Source organism: Polypterus senegalus, chromosome 6, assembly GCF_016835505.1.
Source record: "Polypterus senegalus isolate Bchr_013 chromosome 6, ASM1683550v1, whole genome shotgun sequence".
NCBI classification, from domain to species: domain Eukaryota; kingdom Metazoa; phylum Chordata; class Cladistia; order Polypteriformes; family Polypteridae; genus Polypterus; species Polypterus senegalus.
The window spans coordinates 140,407,815-140,431,421 of NC_053159.1; the positions used below are offsets into that span (position 1 = coordinate 140,407,815).

Below are 23,607 nucleotides of genomic sequence, written 5' to 3' on the forward strand. Positions count from 1 at the left end.
ATAAATTTTAAAAGTCTCACATACCATCTTTTCTGCTGTTTTTTTTTTCTGGGCTTCCTCCTGACCCGACAGCAGCAATCGCCACACAGAACACATTAAATTTATGATATTCCAACTCTCTGCACATTTAGAATCCTAAGATTTATACTTGATATAACTTTCATGAAGAGATGCATTAAAGCATGTACAGTATGTTACTTTTTACAGATAGATCACTAAATTCGTTTAAATAATGAACACTGTTAAAAATTACACACATGGGGGTGACACGGTGGTGGAGCTGTTGCGCTGCAGTCTCGCAGGGAGTCACGTCGCTGGTATTCCCTGCCTGGAGCTTACATGTTTTCCTGCTGGGTTTCCACAGTGTGCTCCAGTTTCCTTCCAAAGATATGCAGATTTGGTGACACTAAAATGATGCTAGTGTATGTGAGTGCTTGTATTCACCTTGCGATGAGCTGATGCCCCGTCCAGGGATTGTTTCAGCCTCGTGCCCAATGCTTGCTGGAATGGACACATCCCTGGATTGATGGATGTAATCATTAAACATGATTAAATGAGATACTGTGGGAAGGTGTTATCTGAATTTAATGGGTGTTCCAGGCAGTTCACAACACAGCAAAGCCAAACCTGTTCTCACTGTGATGATATCTCGCACTGCCACCTGGAGAATTCCTCCAGATTTATATAAAGTACGTGCACAAGTATAAACAGTAAAACACTTGTGTAGCAGGAGCGTCCGTTGCAGCATGCATCGCGTGAAGTATAAACCCGGCCTTAAGAGGACAAGGTTCATGTTCTGTGTGTTCTCTGCATGGAGCTTGCGTATTTTCCCCGTGTCCAAATGGTTTTCCTCCCACAGTCCAAACTCATGAAGATTAGGTCAATTGGCAATGCTAAATTGGCCTTAGTGTGTGTATGTTCGCCCTGGAAAGGGCTGGCACCCTGTCCAGGTGTTGCTCCTGCCTTGTGCCCTATGATTGCTATGACAGGCTCCAGCTACCCCATGACTCTTCCCAGGATAAAGAGATAGGAAAATGGATGAATTATTTTATGTCAATAAAATTTAAACTGCACTATTTTTGTGTGTTGTAAATAAGGTATGGTTTGTACTTAACCATTAATACAGTTTGGCTGTAAATACTGTACCTGAAAAACCTTTGTATCTGGACTCCGTAATGAGCACTGCAAAGAAATGCAAATTGAACTGAACTCATCAACGATAAGGAAAGACAATGCAAATCTGCTGGTATGAATGGTGATTAGTGACAACATGGTACAGTACCCATCCTCATCTATTAGATTCCCTAATACACTTTCCTTCCATATCTTACTATTTCTCCAATTTTTGCAGCTTTATTTTATTCAAAAAATTAGCAACTTGGCGCGCGCTACGCTGCGCGTTGGATGACCACAGTTGAAGGACTCAGTCGTAACGACCTCTCGTCGGGCGTCTCATTGGCACACTTTTGCCTCTTTCTTTCGCGATCAAGGCGTAATCGGTCTTCTCTCTCTGTAGGGGTTTCAGTTGCCTTTTGTTGTGCGGCAGAGACACATCGTTCAGCTAATCTGTGTGAATGCTGAGTGTCCGTTTCTTGCGAGCGACTATCACGCCTTTGCCTCTTTGCTTCATGATCACGCTGTAATGTGTCCTCTCTCGCAGCAGCAGGTTTAGTTGCATTTCATTTCGTCATTGTTCCGTAAGGTCTCCTCCGTACAAGTGCACATGGGTAGGTGAAGATGGAAAGGCATAGTGGGCCTAGTGAAACACACGAATTGGTGACCAGGGGAACCATCCGACTCAGACGTGGGGCTCAAAATACTCAAGTGCACATTTTAGTTATAATTTAATTTTTTTTTGTTATGAACTTCCCCAAAAGAGTTGATCCCTGTAAATAGCTAATAGTATATCAACAATATAATCTATTGTAGTACGGGCGTTAATTAGCGTCACACCTCATAACCTGCATACACCACGTGTTTGGCTGTAACGCCAGAAGCGCGGTGGACGCTGTAAGGGTAGGTTGTGGTTTCTGTTTCTTTCGTGATTTTTTTATTTCATTTTATTGATTATTTAATAGGCAGAGGGAGAAGACGCGTTAATGTGACGCTCTGTCTATTTCTTTACTTTTGTTTTGAAAAGATTTTCGGGAACAGGAAAAATAAAAGCAAAGGGGAAAGAACGGAGGAGGGTAAGCAGGAATTCTGAGAAGGGACACCTGGGGCTTTTCAATGGGGCAGCTATACAGCCAAAAGGAACGCGGACCCGGACACGGACATCGCACTGGGCTTTTATTATATAGATGTTAATGGAGAAGTGCAAGAAATGGAAAAAAACAAGCATAATCCTAGCAGTATTAGTACTAAAAAGAAATAAGCAGCCTTGTGTAATTTGAACTTGTTATTTTATACGTTGTAGGCCAAAAAAAGGCAGTAGACAATATTCACTCTACCAAACTGTATTCTGGGTTGACCAGTAGTTGTTTCTTGCATTGTAACTGTTGTTATCCAGAGAGGCACAGTCTCTGTTCCAACCCACAGAAGCATAAAAGAGAGAGGTTGGTAGAATGCACTGATACAGAACGTTGCTGAACCCACCAAACAACAAACCACCTCAGGATCCCAAATTAGGACCCCAGCGCAGTCATTCAATGGGTGACACCTCAGCCCCACACTAGTTCGAATGGAATAGTGTGAGGTTTTTTTTTTATTACAGTGGCTGAAGTGCCAATCCTGCCACCAACCTCGGATTTTTCCCATGCAAGTTGGAGGATCTGCTTGCTGGGCTGTATGCATGTTAACGTCATACCCAAGACAAAGCAATTGCAGGTTAAGAACCTTGATCAAAGGATTCGACCCGACAACCTTCCAATTGTTGGAGCAGATCCCTAGCCTCAGAGCCACCATTCAGGACACAGCATAAAAGAACACTAAACAATGGGACAGTTGAATAGATGGACTTGGTGTCCTCCATTTTCGGAAATGGTGACCAAGACTCAGGTCCATACAGCAGAAGTTTAACTGTCACATATGTCATATCCAGCATATTCCTAAATTTGCCACACTAACTTGAATCATTTTATTTTAACAATATGAAGTCATGGCCAGACAAAGCCTGATTAAGACCCGCATGGGCCCCATGGTGCCATCACAGGACCCACACACATTCTACCAACATTGAATAACCCAGCCAGCCTAACCTACACCTGTTTGGAGATGTGGCATAAAACCCACACAGACAATGGCTAGGTGTGGGGTCTGAGCCCAGGACAGGCAGCACATACTCTGGTTAGTGGATTGACAGTAAAATTGGAGGAATGGCAGACACTAAGGAAGACATGAAAAAATTCAAAAGGATCCAGACAGATTTTAGAAGTGGGTGAGCACATGGAAAATGCAGTTTAATGTAGAAATCTAAAGGCCACTCCTTACCTTACTACTTCCAATAGTCAAATGAAAACATTATGGAAATCATAAATGTCAATAATAAATTAGGAACAGGACTCGAACTAGGGAAAAACAACTATATTGGGTCTTCATTACCTTTTTTTTTGTTCATTTACACATTACAATTAATGTAACAAACGAATTGGTGAGTGCAACATCACATCTGTGGGAAATCAACTTTCTTCTGATGGTGCAGTTAACAAACATCAATGCAACACTACTTAAAGGCTTATACCCACTTGTGAAGAAAACAAATAATAAAAGTTAATTGAGCAATGTCAGTCACTTTATAACCTCCTCAGTCCTGAACAGAGTCATGGTGGAGTGTTGGCACCTCTCCCAGCTAGCACAGGGCATAAGGCAGGAACAAACTCTGGACAAGGCGCCAGTCCCTTGTAGGACAAACACACACATCCCACCACACACTAGGGCCAATTTAGGATCACCAATCCACTAAACCTGCATGTTTTTGGTCTGTGGGTGTGTTTTTAGCACCAAATAAAATGAAAGACCACATAACAGAGGGTTTCATTCATCCAGGTTTGTCTTTGTTGGGTGTGTTTTATCTTCTGCAGTGGTCTCATTGTCTTCCAGAATGCTATGCTATTCACATCTGTGTCGGTGTTATAGGAGTGCAGACTGCTGCTAGATGCAGTAACAGTAGCTGTTTCTGGACTATCTGCTGAAATCATAATTTAGTTTTTTTTTTGTTTGTTTTTTTCCCAGCAAAACTGCATCTTTCACCTTCTATTTTTTTTTCCTTTTGCTGCACCACAGGGTTCTTGCTTTGAATATCCATTCATTTTGTCATATTGATTTTTTTCAGCTCAGTAACATATGAAATGTATAATCTAAAAAACAGTGACATAGTAGATGTTTGCTCCGATCATGAATAAAACCCATACTTTTCAGAATGGGTGTTGAATTCTGTTTTGTTAGGTTTCATCTTTTTTTTGTTCCTGCTTTCTTTTTTTTAACTTTCTGAAGCCATTTGTTGTATAAGTTCAACTTGACCGTAAGCAATGTCATTTTATTCAAATAAAACAAATATAAATAAAAAAAAATCATATTTCTATTAAAAGCTTTGCATTTAAGTCTGACTGAATGCATTTATAATCATGAAAATCAAAGTGGGGTTAGAGCTGCTGCATGTGCGTACTAAGAACATAAGAAATTTGACAAACAAGAGGAGGCCATTTGGTCCATCAAGCTCGTTTGTTTAGCTAACAACTCAGTTGTTCCACTATCTCATCCAGATACTTCTTAAAGGTTTTCAAGGTTTCTGCTTCAACTACATGTCTCAGTAGTTTGTTCCAGACTCTCATAACTCTTTGCGTAAAGGAGGGCTTCCTGTCTTCAGTCCTAAGTTAACTGCCCCATTATTCCCACTGGTGTCCTCAACTACGTGATTCAAATTTAAGCTGTAAGAATTTCTCTAATTCTACTTTACTTATGTCTTTGTAGGTTTTACAGACTTGAATTTGGTCCCCACACCTCTACTACGGACTAAACAGGTTTCATTCCCTGAGCCTATTGGTGTACGACATGTTCTTAAGCCCTGGGATGCACCTGTTTGTTCTCCTCTTCACAGCTTCAAGTGCTGCCAAGTCTTTTTTGTAGTGGGACAACCAGACTGCACACAATACTACAGATGTGGTCTAACTAGTGCATTATGCATAATGTTCTTCAATTTATATTCAAGAGTTTTTACAATATAACCTAACATTTGATTTGCTTTTTTATTTGCTTCTGCCCATTGCTTTGATGCTGAAAACACTTTGGTAAAATCTTTTTCAGAGGTTGCTTAGTGTACGACAATGTCTACCATCTTGCATTTAGAATGTATGTTTCCTTGGCACGTTTCTACATTTTCCATGTGCTCACCCACTTCTGAAATCTGTCCAGATCTTTTTGAATTTTTTCATCTCTTCTTCAGTGTCTGCCATTCCTCTAATTTTACTGTCAATCCACCAACCAGAGTATGTGCTGCCAGTCCTGGGCTCAGACCCCACACCTAGCCCTTGTCTGTGTGGGTTTTATCTCCTAACGGGTGTAGGTTAGGCTGGCTGGGTTATTCAATGTTGGTAGAATGTGTGTGGGTCCTGTGATGGACTGGCACCCTGTCAATGCCTGCGGTCTGGCTTACAGCCTGTTTGCTGCCAGAACGGCCGATCTGGATGTGGATTAGCTAGGATTCATCACGTTATGTCATTCACAAGCCACACATTGTGAGATTAAGTTACTGCATAAATCGTAGTGTCACGACATTGACTTCAAAGAGCTGGTCCCTCCAGCAATACACTTCCTCACAATCCATCTATCCAAGCTGCACATCTTTCAATGCGTTCATATAATGAGGGTGGAGCAGCAGAAGGCACTTTAGAACAACGCCGAAGTGCTGCACCCACATGCCCCACTGAACGCACGGCGCGGCCCGGCTCGGCTCCTCCGGTGTCCGCCGTGCGGTCTGCGGGATACACGCCACTCTTATCTCTCGTTGATCTCACCACGAAAACAAACACGCGCTTCTCAAAAAATGGGCTCTATGCATACGTTACACAAAGGTATTCTGCTTTTTGAAGCTGCACAATTACAAGGGGGCAGGTAAGTAAAACACTTCAGTAGGTGTGGTGTAGTTTCGCTACAAGAGGAAAAAAAAACTCCATTGTTGGGTGAATAGTGCTTTTGTTTTGTTTTGTTTTGCACCGTTTACCGCGGGCGAAGGTTTCATTATTAAAGCTAAGCTACCAACGAAATAACTTAATTCGTCGTATAGAAGGAACACAGCAGCACGTTACCTTCCAGCCGAAGACCTCCGGACCGTAGGTGCGAACTGAGTCGGAACAAAAAAAAAACTCGGCTGGTGGGTACGCCGCCGATCCCGAGCAGGTAGGAAAACTGACACGAGATAGGAGGGGCCGGCGATGAGATCAAAACAGGCGCGGCAGGACAGGGCGGGCGGGTGAGCAAGCGAGCGAGTCGCGCTGCTGCTTATTCGAGGTAACCAAGCGATAAGCCCGAAGTGCACTATCCATTCCTTTTCAAAGCCCTAACGATTTCCAGGCCTGCACTGGAATGCGCTACCCCAGAGTCACGACGAAGATTTTCGGGTACGTGCGTGAATACAGACAACAGAGTCACCGTTAGCGCAAGGAGTTCACCCTGAGCCTCAAGTGCCACCGTAACCGGCCGCTTCTGCCCATTCGTTTCAGAGTAATGGCTAAAATCGGCATTGCAACTAAAATTTGACTCCACTCTATTCATGTATCTCCTTTCAAGACCATCAATCTTTCAAACCTGCTTTCAATCAATCAGTTTAGTTTAAAGTACGCAAACACCATGCAGAATGGTTTATCCTGGAGCTCAGCCCAAGCGCAGGACGCAAGGCAGGAGCAATCCCTGGGCAGGGGAGAGTCCATCAAGGGGTGAACACACATACTGTACGGCCACTTTAGCATTGCATGCAAATCATACAAGTGCATTTTTTAATATCCATAACTCTAAAACTCTCCAACCCACTCTACAGTCTGAAAAATACAAAAAAAAAACACTTTGTGGAAAACTTACATTGGTGTTCATTTGACCTGTCAGATTTCCTTTACAACACACAAACTATTCATCAGATAACAAAATGCACACTATCTGTAGTTGCTCTTTGATTTTATCAGTAATTCTGAAGTGTTCTGTGGCAGCATTTACAATCATTTTTCATTTTCCGATTTTCTTTGCTGAATATTTAATCATCCTTAATAGATCCTAAGAAATTCAAGTTATTTACATTTAGTTTGACATGTTTTTTTCACACCTTCATAGAATTTTAAAATACATTAGCAGCCAATAGCAGAAATTACCGGAACTCCACCTACACAACTTTATTCTCTCAAACCCTATGCCTCATGCATCTATTACTCCTTAAGACCATGGCATTTTATTTGTTAAAGAACCAAATTCAACAAAACGTAATACAAAGCAGCAAGAGTATACTTTTTCAAATGTTAACAGCTTTTTTTAACTAAGCACACCAGACCAAAAAAAAAAGTCAACCCTGGCTAAGTCTTATCTAGTAGAACAACTGCAATTTTGTGTGTCATGGATGCCATTCGTTTGCAGTGGTAGGCAACATCATATTACAACAACAACAACAACATTTATTTATATAGCACATTTTCATATAAACAGTAGCTCAAAGTGCTAAATTATGCTATATTATCATCTACTCTTCTAGTACCAAATCTCGGCACAAACCCAGATTGGTCACTGGAGTTTCACGTTGCTCCAAATAATTCCACAGATTTTATAGGGGATTTTAAATCTGGGGATTTTGCGGACCAGTCGAGATGTGAGAATAATTCCGAATGTTCTTTGTACCAGTCATACACAGTTCTAACCATGTGCATGTTACATTGTTATCTTAGAAGAATGGTGTAGCCATTCTGTGTTCACTCTGGAGGTGAAGCATCAAAGGTAACAGAGTTAGTTCCAAGTCCACATTTACACAAGCAGAAGGTTTGTAAGTGATTAATAAAAGCTTGGACACCTGTGGGACTTGCTTGCTGTCACAATGCATGACACACGGTGACAGTCGTTATATGTGAGCACCATCTTTCTCCCCCAGTTGTGGCTACTATTAGCGGTTGACTTTGATATATGCCATAGTTAGAAGAACTGTTGGACAGTATGGTTTTGACACACTCACAAAGTCAACAACGTCCTGTACACTATGCTCTTTGGCACAGCCAAAAGCAATAACAATGTTTTGCCAATCATTCACCACTGTCATTTTTCATAGACAGAATCAAACACATGTGGTGCACCACTACTCCTCCTCATCACAGTCAAAACTCCGCAGCATACAAAACAGCTATCTGTAGAACGATATTCATACTGGAGTGCCCCCTGTTGGTGTCTGAGTATGTATCACTTCTTACATGAACGTTGACTCATTTTTTTTTTGTCCACTGAGCTTAGATACCTGATAGTCTGCAACATGTGCATGAACAGATGCATCACATTGTGTTTTCCATATTCACATTCAGTTTTTTCTTCATACACTATAGTTCATACATTCATTATCCTAATCCGCTTATCCATGGCATTGGGGTGGGGAAAGTGGAGCCCATCCCAACAATTACAGGATGCAAGGCAGGAACAACATCTGAATGGGGCACCTGTCCACACACACCCACAAACACTACAGTCAATTAAGCAATGAAAGGTTACCTAACCTGCATGTTTCCTGTCACAGGAAACCAGAGTACCCTGAGGAAACTCACAGGGACACAAGGAGAGCATGCAACCTACACATAGAAAGCACCTGGGACATGAATTCTGGTCATCTTACTGTGAGGCTGCAGAGCTACCACTGGGCTACCGTGCTGCCCACACACTGTATTTTCATGTTCAATCTTTTAAACATGCATAACATTTTATTGGGTTTAGAATGAACATTTTAAATTTGCTGTTCTGATAATAGAAATAAAGGATATGAAGTACTTTTACATCAACTTGTTGAAAATGGTGTACCATTCCTTATATACTGTGTGTATATTTAATTACCTGCCCCCTGTGCTTCATATAATTAGAGGGAACCTGCAATATCCTTCATTATTGCAGTCAGACTTTTTTATAATAAAGCACAATTTTTCTTCTCTTTGTAGTCAGTAGTGTCTTAAGGAAAATTCCTGAAGGGCGAGTGTCTTTTATAAAAGAGCAGAACATCTCACTCCAGTGTTTAAGATTTTGCTCCTTTTAAAAGAACTCACATGATCAACACTCACAGGTACTGATAATAGAAAGAAAAAAACATCTGCTTATGATGTAGTCATTTACCCCTGTGCTTGCTTATTTTCAGTTCATTTCTTCTGAGAAACAAGTGAGTAAAACCTAGGCAATGAAGTAAATTAAGATTAGTTAAAAAAGAGAAAGACAGTGGTTTATTTTTTGACTAGTATGAATATGTTCTTAAAATATATCACTGTACATTTCAAAGTAAAATATACACTGCTTCATATCCACAACTTCAAAGACTACGGAAAGTCCAAGCAATCTAACTGAAGAAGAAGCTTGATTAATAGCAGCAGATGGCCTGTGATTAACAATAAACAAGCTGAAGAAAAAACAGCAGTTACAAAGTGTTCTTGACAACAAGGGTTGAAAAGCCCTAACCTGACAGCATGCCTGAAAATGTAGAAGGCAATCCACACAAACAAAAGGAGGACACACAAAGTCCACAGCATCTGAGGTACCAGCTGCATAAACACAGTAACATGCCACATACAATATCTAGCAGATGTTTAATTCGAAAATGCTAATTAAAAGACCTTGTGTTACGATAATAAATGTTGTATTTTCAAATAAATGCTATATAAAATGTTTTATGCTTCGAAATATAATAGAGCATCATAATTTTATTAATCTAATATGGTTCATGAAGCATCTACTATACTTTCTCTTCTCAAAGAGCTAAACAGTGACAGTTAAGGAGGATGAGTATAGGAGTCAGGAGGAGAAGTTTGTCTCTTGGTGCAAATAACATTGCTGCAACTCAACATTAGCAAAACCAAGGAACTGACTATTGCCTTTTGCCACATCAAAGAGTATCTATGTTCGGTCTGTATTCAGGAAGTTTAGTGCACTATTGCAAGTATTTGGGAGACTATATCAGTGACAGGCTGCTGGATTGGTGTAGTAGCATGCATAGGGTACACTTCGACCCACTGGAGGTAGTGGCAGAGGAGAAAATGAAGACAAAACCGATGGCCAATATGCTGCACATATTCTCTCTGACAGGCCATTATTAAGTACTTCTAGCCAACAAACTATTCAAAAGAAGTGTGCCAAGAAATGCTTCTGGGGCTCATCTATGCCTATGGCAATTTGCCTTTACGATGCCCAACTGCGAATGCTCTCTTAACTTTAGCTAACTTAGAAGTTCTTGTGTGCTTTTGAGGGTTGTTGTTGTTTGTTACAATATTCCTTGAGCTTCTGTAAAAGCTGAATTTTCCCCTTGGGACACATAATGTACTGTCTGCCTACTTGACGTAAACAAAGATAACAACCCATTCTTTAAAAAGGCCACCAGTTGTAATGCTTTCTTAATCCAAAAGCATCCAGCCACTGATTCTTATTCATGTCCCTCAATTGCCCAGCCCTGACGGATGGGAACACTCCCAACAATTTATTCACAAATAAGCCCATAATGAAGGTAATGGTACCCATTAACTCTCAATTATAATACAAAGCAGTACTCAAATGGTCAATTTAAAACCTTTGAGCAAACTGAATACTTTACACTAGAAATGACCAACAATCCCTTAATTGTGCACGGTCCTGGATTAACAAAGGAGTTCCTTGGCTAGCTAAACAGACTCTCTCATTTGGTTGGCAAATCTGTCAAGACAGTGCTCTTCAGGGTATCGTGGGTAAAATCTTAAAACAGGGAGAGCACTGTTGTTTTCGGAGATATACAGATTTGTTGCAACTAATCTCTTCATTGTTTTTTTAAATATAATGCCTCACATTACAGTGTTCTTCACTTTAAATCCTTGAGGTCTACAGGCCTTCATTACTGCACAAACAGTTGCAAATAAACTATTCTTACAGATTGCTTATTGACTGGATTGTTAATTTGTACTACATTTTGTTTTAGTTGCTCATTCAAAAAAAGCACTGATGGTTTATAGATACCTGTCCATCACTGGAAATGCTCATGCATGTGCCAAAACTAACTTATTCTGGGACAGTTTAGAGGTGTCAGGCTAGCCTAGAATTGTATTGTCAGATGTTAAACCTAAAGTTAGCGGGTTCAGCTCTTTTCTGACTCACTCTTTGATCCTAACACACAGTTTATCTGCCTGTTCTCCAACTGTAAAACACATTTTTAACTAACTGAAACACATCCTTACCATATAAGTTAGATGAACTAGGGGCATTTACAAAATAAATAACAAAAATAAAAAATATACGACACACATCTTCAAACAAAAGAAAATCTGCTTAAAAATGGGAACGTATGCAAAGTTTATTTGGTCTGACATACATATTTTTAGTCAGTGTACTGAGCAAAACAAAAAACAATTAGTATACAAATAGGACAGCTGTCCCGAAGGACCTTGAGTCAACTCCCATTGTGGCCAAAGGTTGAACATATACAACTTAAAAGTACTTAGGTTGACTCAGCTGTAGTCATAGGTGTACAAAGCCAATGCAAGCATAACATAACAATAATAATATACCCTATTTTATTTATACTGTAGATGATGGAGAAAAAGTAAAGAATATCAGGTTTAATCTTTTATTTACAGTTGGTGAGCAAAACAGTATTGTGCACATACAGTATATTTATATTTACTTACCAGTCTCATCCAATGTATACTGTTTTACCAGTTCATATAATAACCCTTTAATTATTATAATTTGTTTCAGTTACAAAAAAAATCTGTAGTAGTCTGTTCAATGTGGAATGCAGTTTAGCATAAATAAAATCTAAAATCCACTTTACATATACATTTATGGAAACACACCAAGTTACAGTGAGTCATTCCTCTCTCACTGATTGACTGAAACTATATATACATTTATACTATTTAATTAAAAGCAGCAGCGGCTTCAGTATTTTATAAGCGATACAAAATCAAATATTTATTTCAAACAAATTAAATGAGAAAATGCAAAATCTTCTCAGAAGACACACCAAATGGGATTTGAACTCTGCATGCTGGCCAGTGATTTGAAAATCTAATCTACTTTATGAGGTACATATCTATACAAATTATGCAGACCAATACTAGCTATATAAAATTCTATACAAAAGAGTTTCTTCATCTTTATAGTTCTGTAGATATCACAGCTTTTTCAAATGATAAAATGTCTTACAATTTACAGTTGCTGACATACAGTATAAAGTATATAAACCAAAAGTACCTAATATACAGTAAGCATTAACAACACTTTCTGAAATGTGGATAATTAAATTATGCATCTGGTTTCTCTGAGCATGTTTGAATTTCAGTACAAACAGGACTCTTCATTTTTTCAAAGATGTTAACAAACCCAATGTATTACTCATATCCATGTAGTACTTGTTTTGACCTTCCACATTTCTTTAAAAAAAAGTGCAGAAATAACTATGTTTATCATATGTAAAAAATATTCGATAAAGGGACGAATTTGGAAATGTGATATTGTTACAAAGAGCGATTTCAAAACAAATGTTATTCCCCTCTACTTGGTTTAAACATAATTACAAAAATATCTTCAGTCGATTTCCTTCCCACTATGTATTAGGACTCAGATCCAACCTGCAGTGATAGATACATATTATTTGGAAATAATAATGTCTTTTTGAACAAGCATATTGTATTTCCATTTAAAATACTGCAGTAATGCAAAAAAGTACTATGATTAAATAAAACAGACTTAAAACTTTTTTTATTTATTAAATGTATTTGAATACACTTTGTTACATGTATCAATGTACACAAACACTGAAGCACAGTTATCATATAAATATACATTATGAATAATTAAATATCAAAAATGTTTTACAAAATATCCTTTCAATTAAAGGAAGTATGATTTGACATTCCTCTTTTTAAACTTTAAAGCATAAACAACCATGTCAAATATGATATTACATACATTTTCTTCTTTATTAGATTTGAACCATTTCTTCAAATTTTAGCAAATACAGTATTTTGAAACCTGTGTCCATATTTATCAAGTGTCTGAGTATGAAAACTGTCCCAGCTAACTCAAAGTGACACAAATTTGCTTTTACTTTTAGGAGTAGGAGTGAAATTTCCTAATTTAGGAAACTACTCCTAACTTCACCAGGATTTAGGAGAGCTTGTGAACTGTCCCAACTCGCTAAGAGCTGCCAGAAGACAGTTCAGGCAGTGATTAGCACACATACTGGAAAAAGTCAGAATGTTTTGGAATTGCTGTACTGCAATAAACTCATAAAAAATATTAATTTGCCAGGGATGGAATAATATTACTAACAAATCGTGTATGTTATGTGATTGTTTCATTTACACAGAAAAAACATGCACTGCCAGCCAAAATTAAAATGTTTGTAATGTTAAATGTACAATGCATCTCTGCAGTAATTATTATTTGGGTATGTCGCAACCAACTATTCCTTGAATTATCAAACTTTGAACCCCATTCCAACATGTGAGGTAATACCCAGATCAATACATTTCCCCACCTCTCCACATGAGGTGATGTTAACACAAGCAGCATTCATGCAAATCAGCCCCACATGCACATCATTTCCTCAAGTATGAATAAGCATGCATATGTGAATCACAAGCATATCATACTATAAACACACAGGTACTCATGGATGTAAACTATACTGTGGTAGCCAATATATTATCCTGAAATTAAGTGGAGCAGGATGGTTGACTGACAGTGAAATGTCACACAGGTATGCAGACTTCTGCATTCTATGAGCCCCTGGAAAATTAAAATGATAGATTATAAGCCTGGGAAGTTTAAAGAAGGCAGGTGCAGACTCCTGTGGTATTGGATAAATACAGTCTCACAGAATACAAAGTCACAGACAGAGGCACAGCATACTATAATATATACCTGAAGAGTAAACCCGACATATAAAGGGGCTACTTTCAATATAACTGTTACTTTATGAGGTGCTTCTAGTGGCCTTAACAGCACAACGTTTATTCTTCTGCAAGTGCAGCTGTGGACCTTTCATTGTTAAATAAGCAAGCATGTTATCTGGCTTTACTCTTCATTCTGTGTGTGTGTTTCTCAGTCTTTCCATCATGGTGCTTGTTACGGTATTATTTAAGATGTTGTTAGCTCACTAATCTACCACATTATGTTCTCCTTCTACCTTTTATTATTATTTTTATAATTATCTTTGTAGTGAAGTCATAGTGTTAGTATCAGAAAACTACAAAACATATCATGATTTTCAACTACAATATCATCGTTAAGAGTACCATTTTGCGGCTTTGGCTGCCATGAAATTGTGATGTTATTCATTCTCAAACATGAACTTTTACTGCTAGCTGGGAGTAGGTGTAGGTTACTTCACAAAAACGTTTCTTGTCCTAGTCTGAGGTAGGACACATTCTTATCCTAGTCTGAGTTTTAGTGCAATTCCTGAGAGTAATTCTAAGATTCTTGATAAATACGGGCCCTGAAATCTAGACTGCATATAAAATCATCAAACTACTGTATACATATGTTACTGATGTTGGAAGATATAATGCTGTCATTAAATACTGCTTTTTAGAATTGTGAAGTGCAGTACAAATGTTTACTTAAAAGCAAAATCTACTCATGTTGAGTTTTCCTTAAAATGTCATTGGCTGAGATTCAAAGCATAAGTCAGATAAGTACCATATGAGTTAAACATGTAATATGTTCCTTTTGTTTCTGAATTAGTTTCACATTAACTCAACTGAATATTCCCATGAACAGTCTTTTCTCAGCACTGTTTTACACATCAGACTGATAAGTCATTGCACCATTGCACAATGGTCTTTCTTTCCATATATTCACAATTGAATATTTCTCTTGTACATCTGGTGTAATTAATCATCCTTATGTTTTCAGTAACTAAAAGAAGTTTTTTTTTCATGAAAATAAAGATACAAACACTGTAATGCTGAAAGTTATAGTTCTAACTGCAGAAATTCTGGGTCCTGAGGATCTCCAAGACTGTGCCATATAAAATACTGCATTAGTGTGATTTGTTGGGACCTCAACATTGCAGACCATGCCTTCACAACAAGAGATGCACTCCTGAAATATAAATACATTTTATATTACCTTCCAATATAAGATAGTATACCACAAAACATTTTTTTTACTTTGGCTATCATTATAGTAATTACTACAAGAAGACTAATTGTTTTTCTAAACTGGCAGCAATGTTTTTTTTCTGTCCAGCAGTTATCCCCACCTTCTAATGATAACATCATATTATGACATATTATTCTCATGAGACTATAAATTTTGTATTATCTCGCTAAGCACTAAATCATATTGCTTGTTTCCTGACCTTTTGAAACCCAGTTTTATTTGAGTAGAGGTATCTGCTAAATAAAAAAAGGAATAATTTTATATTAATATATAATTATTTTAAAAGACTGACAAAAGCTTACCGTATGACCTGTATCTCTGTGATGTCTACATCCCACAGCTCGACATTCTTCCTTAAAAGCACATCTCTTTGTTACTGATTTGCTTCTGCCCTGACTTGTAAAATGGTGAACTGTCATGCAGTATTCTGTATCTGTTAAATAAAAGTATTTCTGAAATTTAAGCTATTCTTTCTCCAAAAGTTTTCTTGTAAAATAACATTTAGATTTTATCTGTTATGCACATTATCACTCAGGAAGTTCTACTCCTGAAAATTTTGTGTTTCAAAGGTTTTTGTTCCAAACACAGGCTTACAGTTTTCACATATTTCAAAGTCATTCACAAGAAAATTGTTTCAAAAAACATTTTAGCTCTTAATTTGATGATGACATTGCATCTTGCTTATTTAAGACTAAACACTGTATTGTTATTTACATAATTATCAAACCCACACTAGCTAAAGATGATGCTGCATACGAACTAAAAGAAAAAAAGCAGATGCCACACCAAGAAATGACATTCATTGCTTTTGACTACTTACACTGTGGGCACCATTTGTCTTCAGCCCATCTGTTACAGTTGTAATTATCTTCTGCATGGTCACAAGTGAAGCACTTGAAGCTGTTCGGGAAAGGTGTTGCTGTCAATGCAAGAATAAAAAAATGTTTTTTATAAAAAAAAAACCAAGGAAAAATTACAGTGAAAAGAACATTTTAAAGATTATTGATAATAGACATGTGTATTCTTTTCCAGGTTGTGACAACAAAAAAAAAGCACAAGAAATAAACTAAATGTAATTTTAAAATTATCTTAGTCAATGAAAATGACTGTTAGTCAGATTGACATAATTTATCCAATATAGTTTGTTTTAATGGATAAAATTCATCAATCATGTTTAAACCTAATAAAAAATCAAAATTAAGCTTGCATGCTTATCAAAAAATAAATTGCAGAAATATTTAGGAATGAAAATTCATATAAGAAAACATTCTTCTACTACTTACGATTCATTAGTGGCTTTACATTGTAAAAGTTTATGTTTTTAGAAATTCCAAAGTTTGTTAAAAACAGAAGCACAAGTAACTGAAAAAGGACTGTCCAGCAGGAACAAGGAAAGAGCTCCATCATCTTAGCAGGCACCTGCAAACAAAGGTGGTATGTTTATCTGTCTGAAGAGATTATGTTGGACTGCACAACACTTCAATGCTGTTGTAATTTCTGGAATCTTAACATCTCACAACCCTTTTATTCCTGAAGAACTGCTTAAGTTACACAAAAAAAGGAAAAAAAAAAACAAACAAATGCAGGATCATGGTGCTGAAAGACTACTGATGTCATCTGAACATAGCTATTACACTGCACTAAAGCAAAACTACAAAACTAAAATCCTTTTAACCTGACAACCCTTTTTAGGCTAAAGTCTTATTAAAAGACTGAAAGACATCTGTTTGATGTCTAACAAAAAAGTATATCCTGAACAACCACTGAGTAAAGTTAGCCATCCTGGACAAGCAATATTCTGTGGCTAAAACATTTATAACTGTCTAATACAATGTCTAATAACAATACATAAATCGAGGGTGAAAGGTAGCTTCATTTACATCAATTAATCTTCCACTGAAATGTTACTGGAGGAGCCTTTACATTGCTGCTGCCATACAGCTCTGGAATAACTAGTTTGAATCCCAGCCCTGCCGTTGTCTGTGTGGAGTATATCTCCTGATGTCTGTGAGTACTATGGTTTTGTTTCCACATTGCAAGGATGTGCTTGGTAGGTTCATTGGTTACTTGCACTTGTAATTGAGAAACTGAATGAATGTGTTTGATTATGGATTCTATGTTATGAAACATGCAAGCAGTGGCCCATATTTTGACACTATCTGAAAATTGGAAATTTAACTAGAATCTTTATTTCAACATACAGCAGAATAAGACTGTTCATTTATCCATTCACATGTTGTGCTTGCAATTTCAGTTCAGCATGGCCTATAATACAAAAAGTAATAAGCACTTGAACATTAACACATCATGTACAGAATTACTTCCTTTAAATATGAAAATAAATGTGCTTATCATGGATGCACCACCACCACAACAATTAGATACTTCTGACAATACAGAGCAAACACAAGTAGTCATTCAAATTGTCCCCTTCTGTTGAAGGCCATCACCATCAGTAGTTAAGGCAGTGGCCATACAAGATGTTCATAAATACACAACAAGATATACGTATATAAGAAGGCAACTGAAGTTTGGAGCTGAAGTTTCTCTAAGGTTCTTTTTTTTATTAGTCGATTTGATGATGCGTACATACAGGATCATATAAATAGAAGAGGGGTTTTAAACCACTGTGAACCATCAGATATTATTTAACTAAAAACATATAAAATCTTTATCTTTTCTCTGTATGCCTTCTTTAAACTTTTCAACCCTCTGACAAGTAACCACAGGTTGGGATTAAATAATGACAGAATTATGACCAATTAACAATTAGGTTAACTTGAAAAAAAATTTAACCAATCATTGACGAAGCTGCTCAAAAACATGACAAAACCAACAGTTTGGTTTCATTTATTATGAACACTCCTGCTCAAATATTACTTCAGTTTATAACTATATATGTAAGAATTGCTAAACGTTTTATTAAATGAGCACCTAGGAGTTTTAAGTAGCATGCAAACCTTGATTCTGCTATTCCTGTTCGAAAGTAAATATGTTAACAGAAATAGACAAATGCAGGAATGGCTTCACTCCATTGTTCACTTTATATATACTAAGTTGAATATGCATACATTTAGATCATAACTAATTTATTATTTAAAATATGAATATTAATATATAGAATAACATTTAATATCCTTAAATTCTATTTTTCTAGTAACATAAATGTATAATGACACTCTCAAAATATTTCAGTTCAGTGCTCAAAAATAAGTTTGCCAAATAATATAAAAAAATACCAATGTAACTATAAAGGTACTGTACCTTCAACTGCAAAACTGCATAATGGACAAGCTATGATTGCAATGAAATTATACTTACTACACTTTTGATAATAGTATTTTTAAAATATTTGTAACAATTCTTCCTCATTATGTCAATACATTATCAAACAAGGTTGATATATTTTGCTTTTACTTGATGCACACCAAATAACTGCTAGCCTCTTGCCAAAGACTACCTTTCTCTCCATTCATTTGACTAATATGATTAAATTAAAAGACATACAGTATACACTGGACATAAGAGATGTTTTCTAAAAGATAACATTGAAACAGGAATATTCAGTACTCTCAAGTTATTTGTTTTGTTTTAGAGCTGTATAAACTACTGAACACATAATTTGGCATATTTTCTTTTTATATAGTTTATGTTGTGCATTTTATACTACATTAGTTACTGTAATGCCTAAATGTTAGCTCATGGATTTTCCACTTTTCAAATACTGTATATACAAGTAGCTGCATCCACCAGTATTTGGCATTCACCTTAATCCTGAGTAGAGGCTCAATTGCATTTCACCTTCCATCCAAGATGATGTGGAAAAATGAATGATTTGTAGGCTACCTCTAACTGGTTTTCAGATGCAAGGTATGATGAGCCAGCTACTCTCCTACAAATTTACAGAGACCCTCTGGAGCCAGTATACCCTGTAGTCAAAATCAGATTGCTGCTACTGCTACTTTTTTCTTTTCATTTTCTGAAAAGAACTAGATCTGTAATCTTAACTTACCTAAAAATAATAAATCGTTAGGTTAAAAGCCAACCAAATTAAGATGCAGCAGTATACTGAATTGCCACTAAAGTTCAAAACATTTTCCTTCTCTCTTTTAACTATATTATTTTTATTTGACCTCAAAAAACCCTACACTTCACTCTTTCAAACTGGAAGATACAAAACTATGGCTACAATACAACTGCATCATTTTAAAAAATAAATATTATTAAGTAAAAAACCTAAATCTAAAGTAGTTAAATCTAAACTACTAACAGGAATGGAATGGCAGATATCTGCTATTATCAGAGTAACATGCCACCCATAGGTAACTCTTTAGCTTAATGTTCCCTTATTGTCTTCTGGTCAACAAATAATGGTCAGCACTTGGGAGAAAGCATTCTCTAACAAAGATTAATGTAAAGATAATGTGTGAGAGCCACATTTTTCTTTATGGTATAATGCTTAGAAAGTATGTTAAGCAATTCTGTTGAAAGACCAAACTAAGTTTGCAGTATAGGCTGATACACAGCAGTGTTTATATAATGTAATGAAATGAAGAGAAGGAAAAGTATATAGTATATTTTAAGTCTATACACATCGTCAGCATAATGACAAGTGTGCTTTTTTATTTCCAAAATGTATTTTTAAAACACCAGAAAATTGCTTAAACTTAATAATAAATTTCAGTTAGGAGAGGAAATAATGAGGGAACATTCACCCTTAATATTCTCAAATTCTAATTATGCTTCCTACTGAAATTAAAATTTCTGTTACAACAATGATATATTTTTATCATTACCGGTGCATCTCAAAAATATCTTTAATATAATTTATATACCTGGCATAAAGACAATATATGGCATTACAACTAAATGTACATTTAAAATTCAAATAATAATGCAGTGAACAAATAAACCAAAAGTCTAACAGGCTTTGTAAAAACTAATGCATAAACCAGTTCAAAATCTTAAAAGTCTTTTGATGATACTGCAATGAACCACTTCTGCAGATTTTAACTGCCTCACTAAGCTACAATAAAGACAGCTTTACAGTTGCACGTGTTCTGCTGAAATTTCCAGTATGTAAACAGACCCACAGTTTTCTGTTTTTCAAAGGTTCAAAATGGCTGAAGCTGAATGCAAAGGTTGCAAGACTACTTCTTTTAAGCCCACAAATTAAAAAATAAATAAAACAATGAATTAGTCCACATGGAATCCCTAAAGAAAATCTGCCTTCTTCTCAACAGTGACAACATCATAAACAAAAAGTCCCTTATGCAACTCTAAAACAAGAGATTAAACATCAATGTGTTTATATGTCCCAGTAATACTCTGACTTCTGTTATAAAATACAGAAAATACTGTAAATCCCAATTATAACTTTGCCAAAGCATATAATGTACTATGATGCACTTAAATGATCCACATAAAAGGTAAAAAATGCAACATTACCTGAACAATTATACCAATAATTATGATCCACAGTTATGGTAACTGGATGCACACTGCAAATGTGTTTCAGAGAGGTTACTAAAAACATTAATTGTGCTAGGTAACTTGCTAGCTTGTTTGAATTGAGATTCTTTTGTGATGACTGCAGCAGCTGTGTTTGGGGACAGAATATCAGACTACAGCTTGTTTAGCCTCTTATCAATTTCTGGTCAGTGACCTTGTTTTATTGCACTCTAGATAGTCCTGCTATTGGCTAACAGGTGAAAACAGACAACTATACGCTGTGTCTTCCCTGCCCATGTAATTAGCACTGGCACCTTCCTACAAACCTGAGTTCCTTTTCCTTGTTAGGGAGGAGTTTGTGACAATTGATTACACTATGAACACAAAAAAGACAAGGGGTGGGGGATGTGCTCTTTAGTTTACATCCATCAAAGCAGAAACTAGAGAAATACCACACTTGTCAAGATGAATTGAAAGGTTTACATACAATATAATTATATTCTTTCTGGAAAGCATGTATACAATGGCATGCCTAATTTAACATTTCTTTTACATGCTAAGGTCTGATCACACAGCCAACAGATGTACCATATTAGATTTCCAGGGGAGAAATGCAACGTTTTTGTAAGAATATTTAACCCTAGTTTTACATCTAAGCCTATAATAATTTTGCCAAAAATTTTAAACTAATTTCAGACAGCGCATAAACATTCTTTTTTCTCTTTTAAAAGATTTATGTTGCAGTTATACAATTAATCAAACTTAAAGACAGCAAATGGAAAATTATTAATGTATGCATTAAAGCTTCAATATAACATTTTCTAAAATATACAGTATGTCAAGTCAATCACTTACGCATTTCTTATATATTATATACATTATGTTAGCATTACACTTTTATTTTCTTTTAAAAACTAATCCTCGTACATATCATTCACAAATGCTGGTAACACTAAAGGTCAATCTAAATTTTCTTCTTTCTGAGAATGGTAGCAAAATACTCAAATTATACAGTAACAATATAAAGTTGTGTTTCCTTATGAGTATAGTTTTTAATGGCAAATTCATTCTGTATTATTCCAGTTTCCACACAAGCATACATACTGGACAGTTCTCCTTTAGATTTTTTTATTTAGTATAAAAGGGAGAATAAAGACATCTTAAAATAGCTTGGGTCTGTATTGCATACTTCAAGATGTTCTTGTTCACGTACAGCACCATAAAACCAATGTCACCATAACAGCTGTTCAAAATGAACAGCTACTTTGTGATTTATGTTAACAAAAAGAGACCTCAATGTCTACATTCATTGACTCATACTACAATGGTATTTTAATTCAACACTGTTCCATCTGGATTTTTATGATTTATGCCTATTACAAGCATAAATTATAAGTTGTAAGTAGCATTCAGAGTCAATATTCTCTTAACAATCATCAAAACTTGAAACAATATTGTTTATTCTCAATGTATTTCTTGTGCAAAACATTTTATGAAATTATTATAATTCTAGAAAGTTCCTGCTTTTAAAATATTTGATCTTTTGCTGATTTTACTCAGAAGTCAAAAAAATATTTTTTCATTAAAAAGTGTAAACTTGATGATTTGTTGAATGTAACTAATTGTACAAAGGAATAGATCACTATAAAGTTACAATGAATGTATTACTGTGTTTAACAGCACTTATGTTTATTTCTGTATTGTATTTGCTGGGCAAAAATGTATACAAATACATTTTAGAATACTTTGAAGACATCCATACAAATTATACGTTTTTCTTATGGTTTTAGATGTATTCATATTATAACTGTATACTGGAATGATATAACTTTAATGTGGTATTTCCGAATTAAATACATTTTTGACTCAAGAAAAAAAAGCTATCAAGCTAAAGGAATAATACTACATGAAATAGTTCAAAATAACACGAAAACCAAAGCAGTCAGTTATTTGATTTCATAATATTACAACCTCAAGACAAACTGGAATGTAATAAGCAACTTTCAAGAAGATACTGATGCATGGACAATTCAAACTAAGGTAATTTTTTTTGCTATTTTGCATTTTCACAGCACAAAATTACAAATAACAGATTAATACATAAAATAATATATAAAAACAAAAACATTTTGCATATTAGTAGTGGAGTTAATATTTCAATACTAGATTTAAGACATGAAGGGATGCAAGATTTTCTAGGAGCTGACACTGTCTACATACTGTCTTAAATAAATACCATAACATTTTATGCCTGTATCAAATTAAAATTCCCATAAAGTATAAATGTACTTCATCTGGAATTGAAGTTAAAAATATGCTGTTTCTCTTTTAGAAATCCCCATAATTCTTGAAGAGTAAACAAACTCTTGATCTGTAGACATTTAATTATTGACCTCTGGAGGGACGGCTGCTTAAAAGAAATGGATTTCTATTGTATATGGGAAACCCCACCATCTATAAATCCATCTTCTGAACCTATTTTTGTAACTTCAGGATCAGTGAGGAATAAACCAAAAGCGCATCAACCAATAAATAATTACATTTTTCTACCCACTTACATCAATGTGGAACACAAAAGCTATATGAGGAAGCAATGTTTAACAGCTTTTTATTAATGGTTGCTAATTAAAAATTTTTAAAAAACCCAATTATCACTTTTTCCATTTGTTGGGCATACTATGGGCTGCAGCGTGTTCTAAATGTTAAGTAATTGTATCAAACCCACCCCTTTCTCCAGATAATCTACTGTATCTACCTTAAAAAGATACCTATTTTATTTCAGTGGTTTATAACCACCTTAAAACAGTAAATCCTAGTATTTTATCAAACAAATATGATGGCCATATCTTTACTTTAATGATACCAAGGATACAG

General features: G+C 35.9%; 2 protein-coding genes across 3 annotated transcripts in view; both read right to left on the reverse strand.

The window, feature by feature from the left end:
* The window catches only part of lypd6 (LY6/PLAUR domain containing 6), a 206,473-nt gene extending 200,154 nt beyond the window's left edge, over nt 1-6,319 (reverse strand). Inside the window, exon 1 of the mRNA XM_039757342.1 lies at nt 6,243-6,319. The gene's annotated coding sequence lies outside the window, so the exon portion shown is untranslated. The remainder of the gene's footprint in view (nt 1-6,242) is intronic.
* A 6,629-nt stretch (nt 6,320-12,948) lies between these two features.
* lypd6b (LY6/PLAUR domain containing 6B) overlaps nt 12,949-23,607 on the reverse strand; it is an 83,900-nt gene continuing 73,241 nt past the window's right edge. The window contains exons 1-5 of one of the 2 annotated variants that reach the window (XM_039757344.1): nt 20,731-20,866; nt 16,566-16,701; nt 16,103-16,201; nt 15,585-15,715; nt 12,949-15,222 (exon numbers count right to left, since the gene is read on the reverse strand). In XM_039757344.1, the coding sequence (XP_039613278.1) occupies nt 15,055-15,222; nt 15,585-15,715; nt 16,103-16,201; nt 16,566-16,689 (522 nt within the window). In that variant the 5' untranslated portion in view covers nt 16,690-16,701; nt 20,731-20,866 and the 3' untranslated portion in view covers nt 12,949-15,054. Of the gene's footprint in view, nt 15,223-15,584; nt 15,716-16,102; nt 16,202-16,565; nt 16,702-20,730; nt 20,867-23,607 lie in introns of those variants that run through there. The other variant, XM_039757343.1, reaches the window with a different exon arrangement.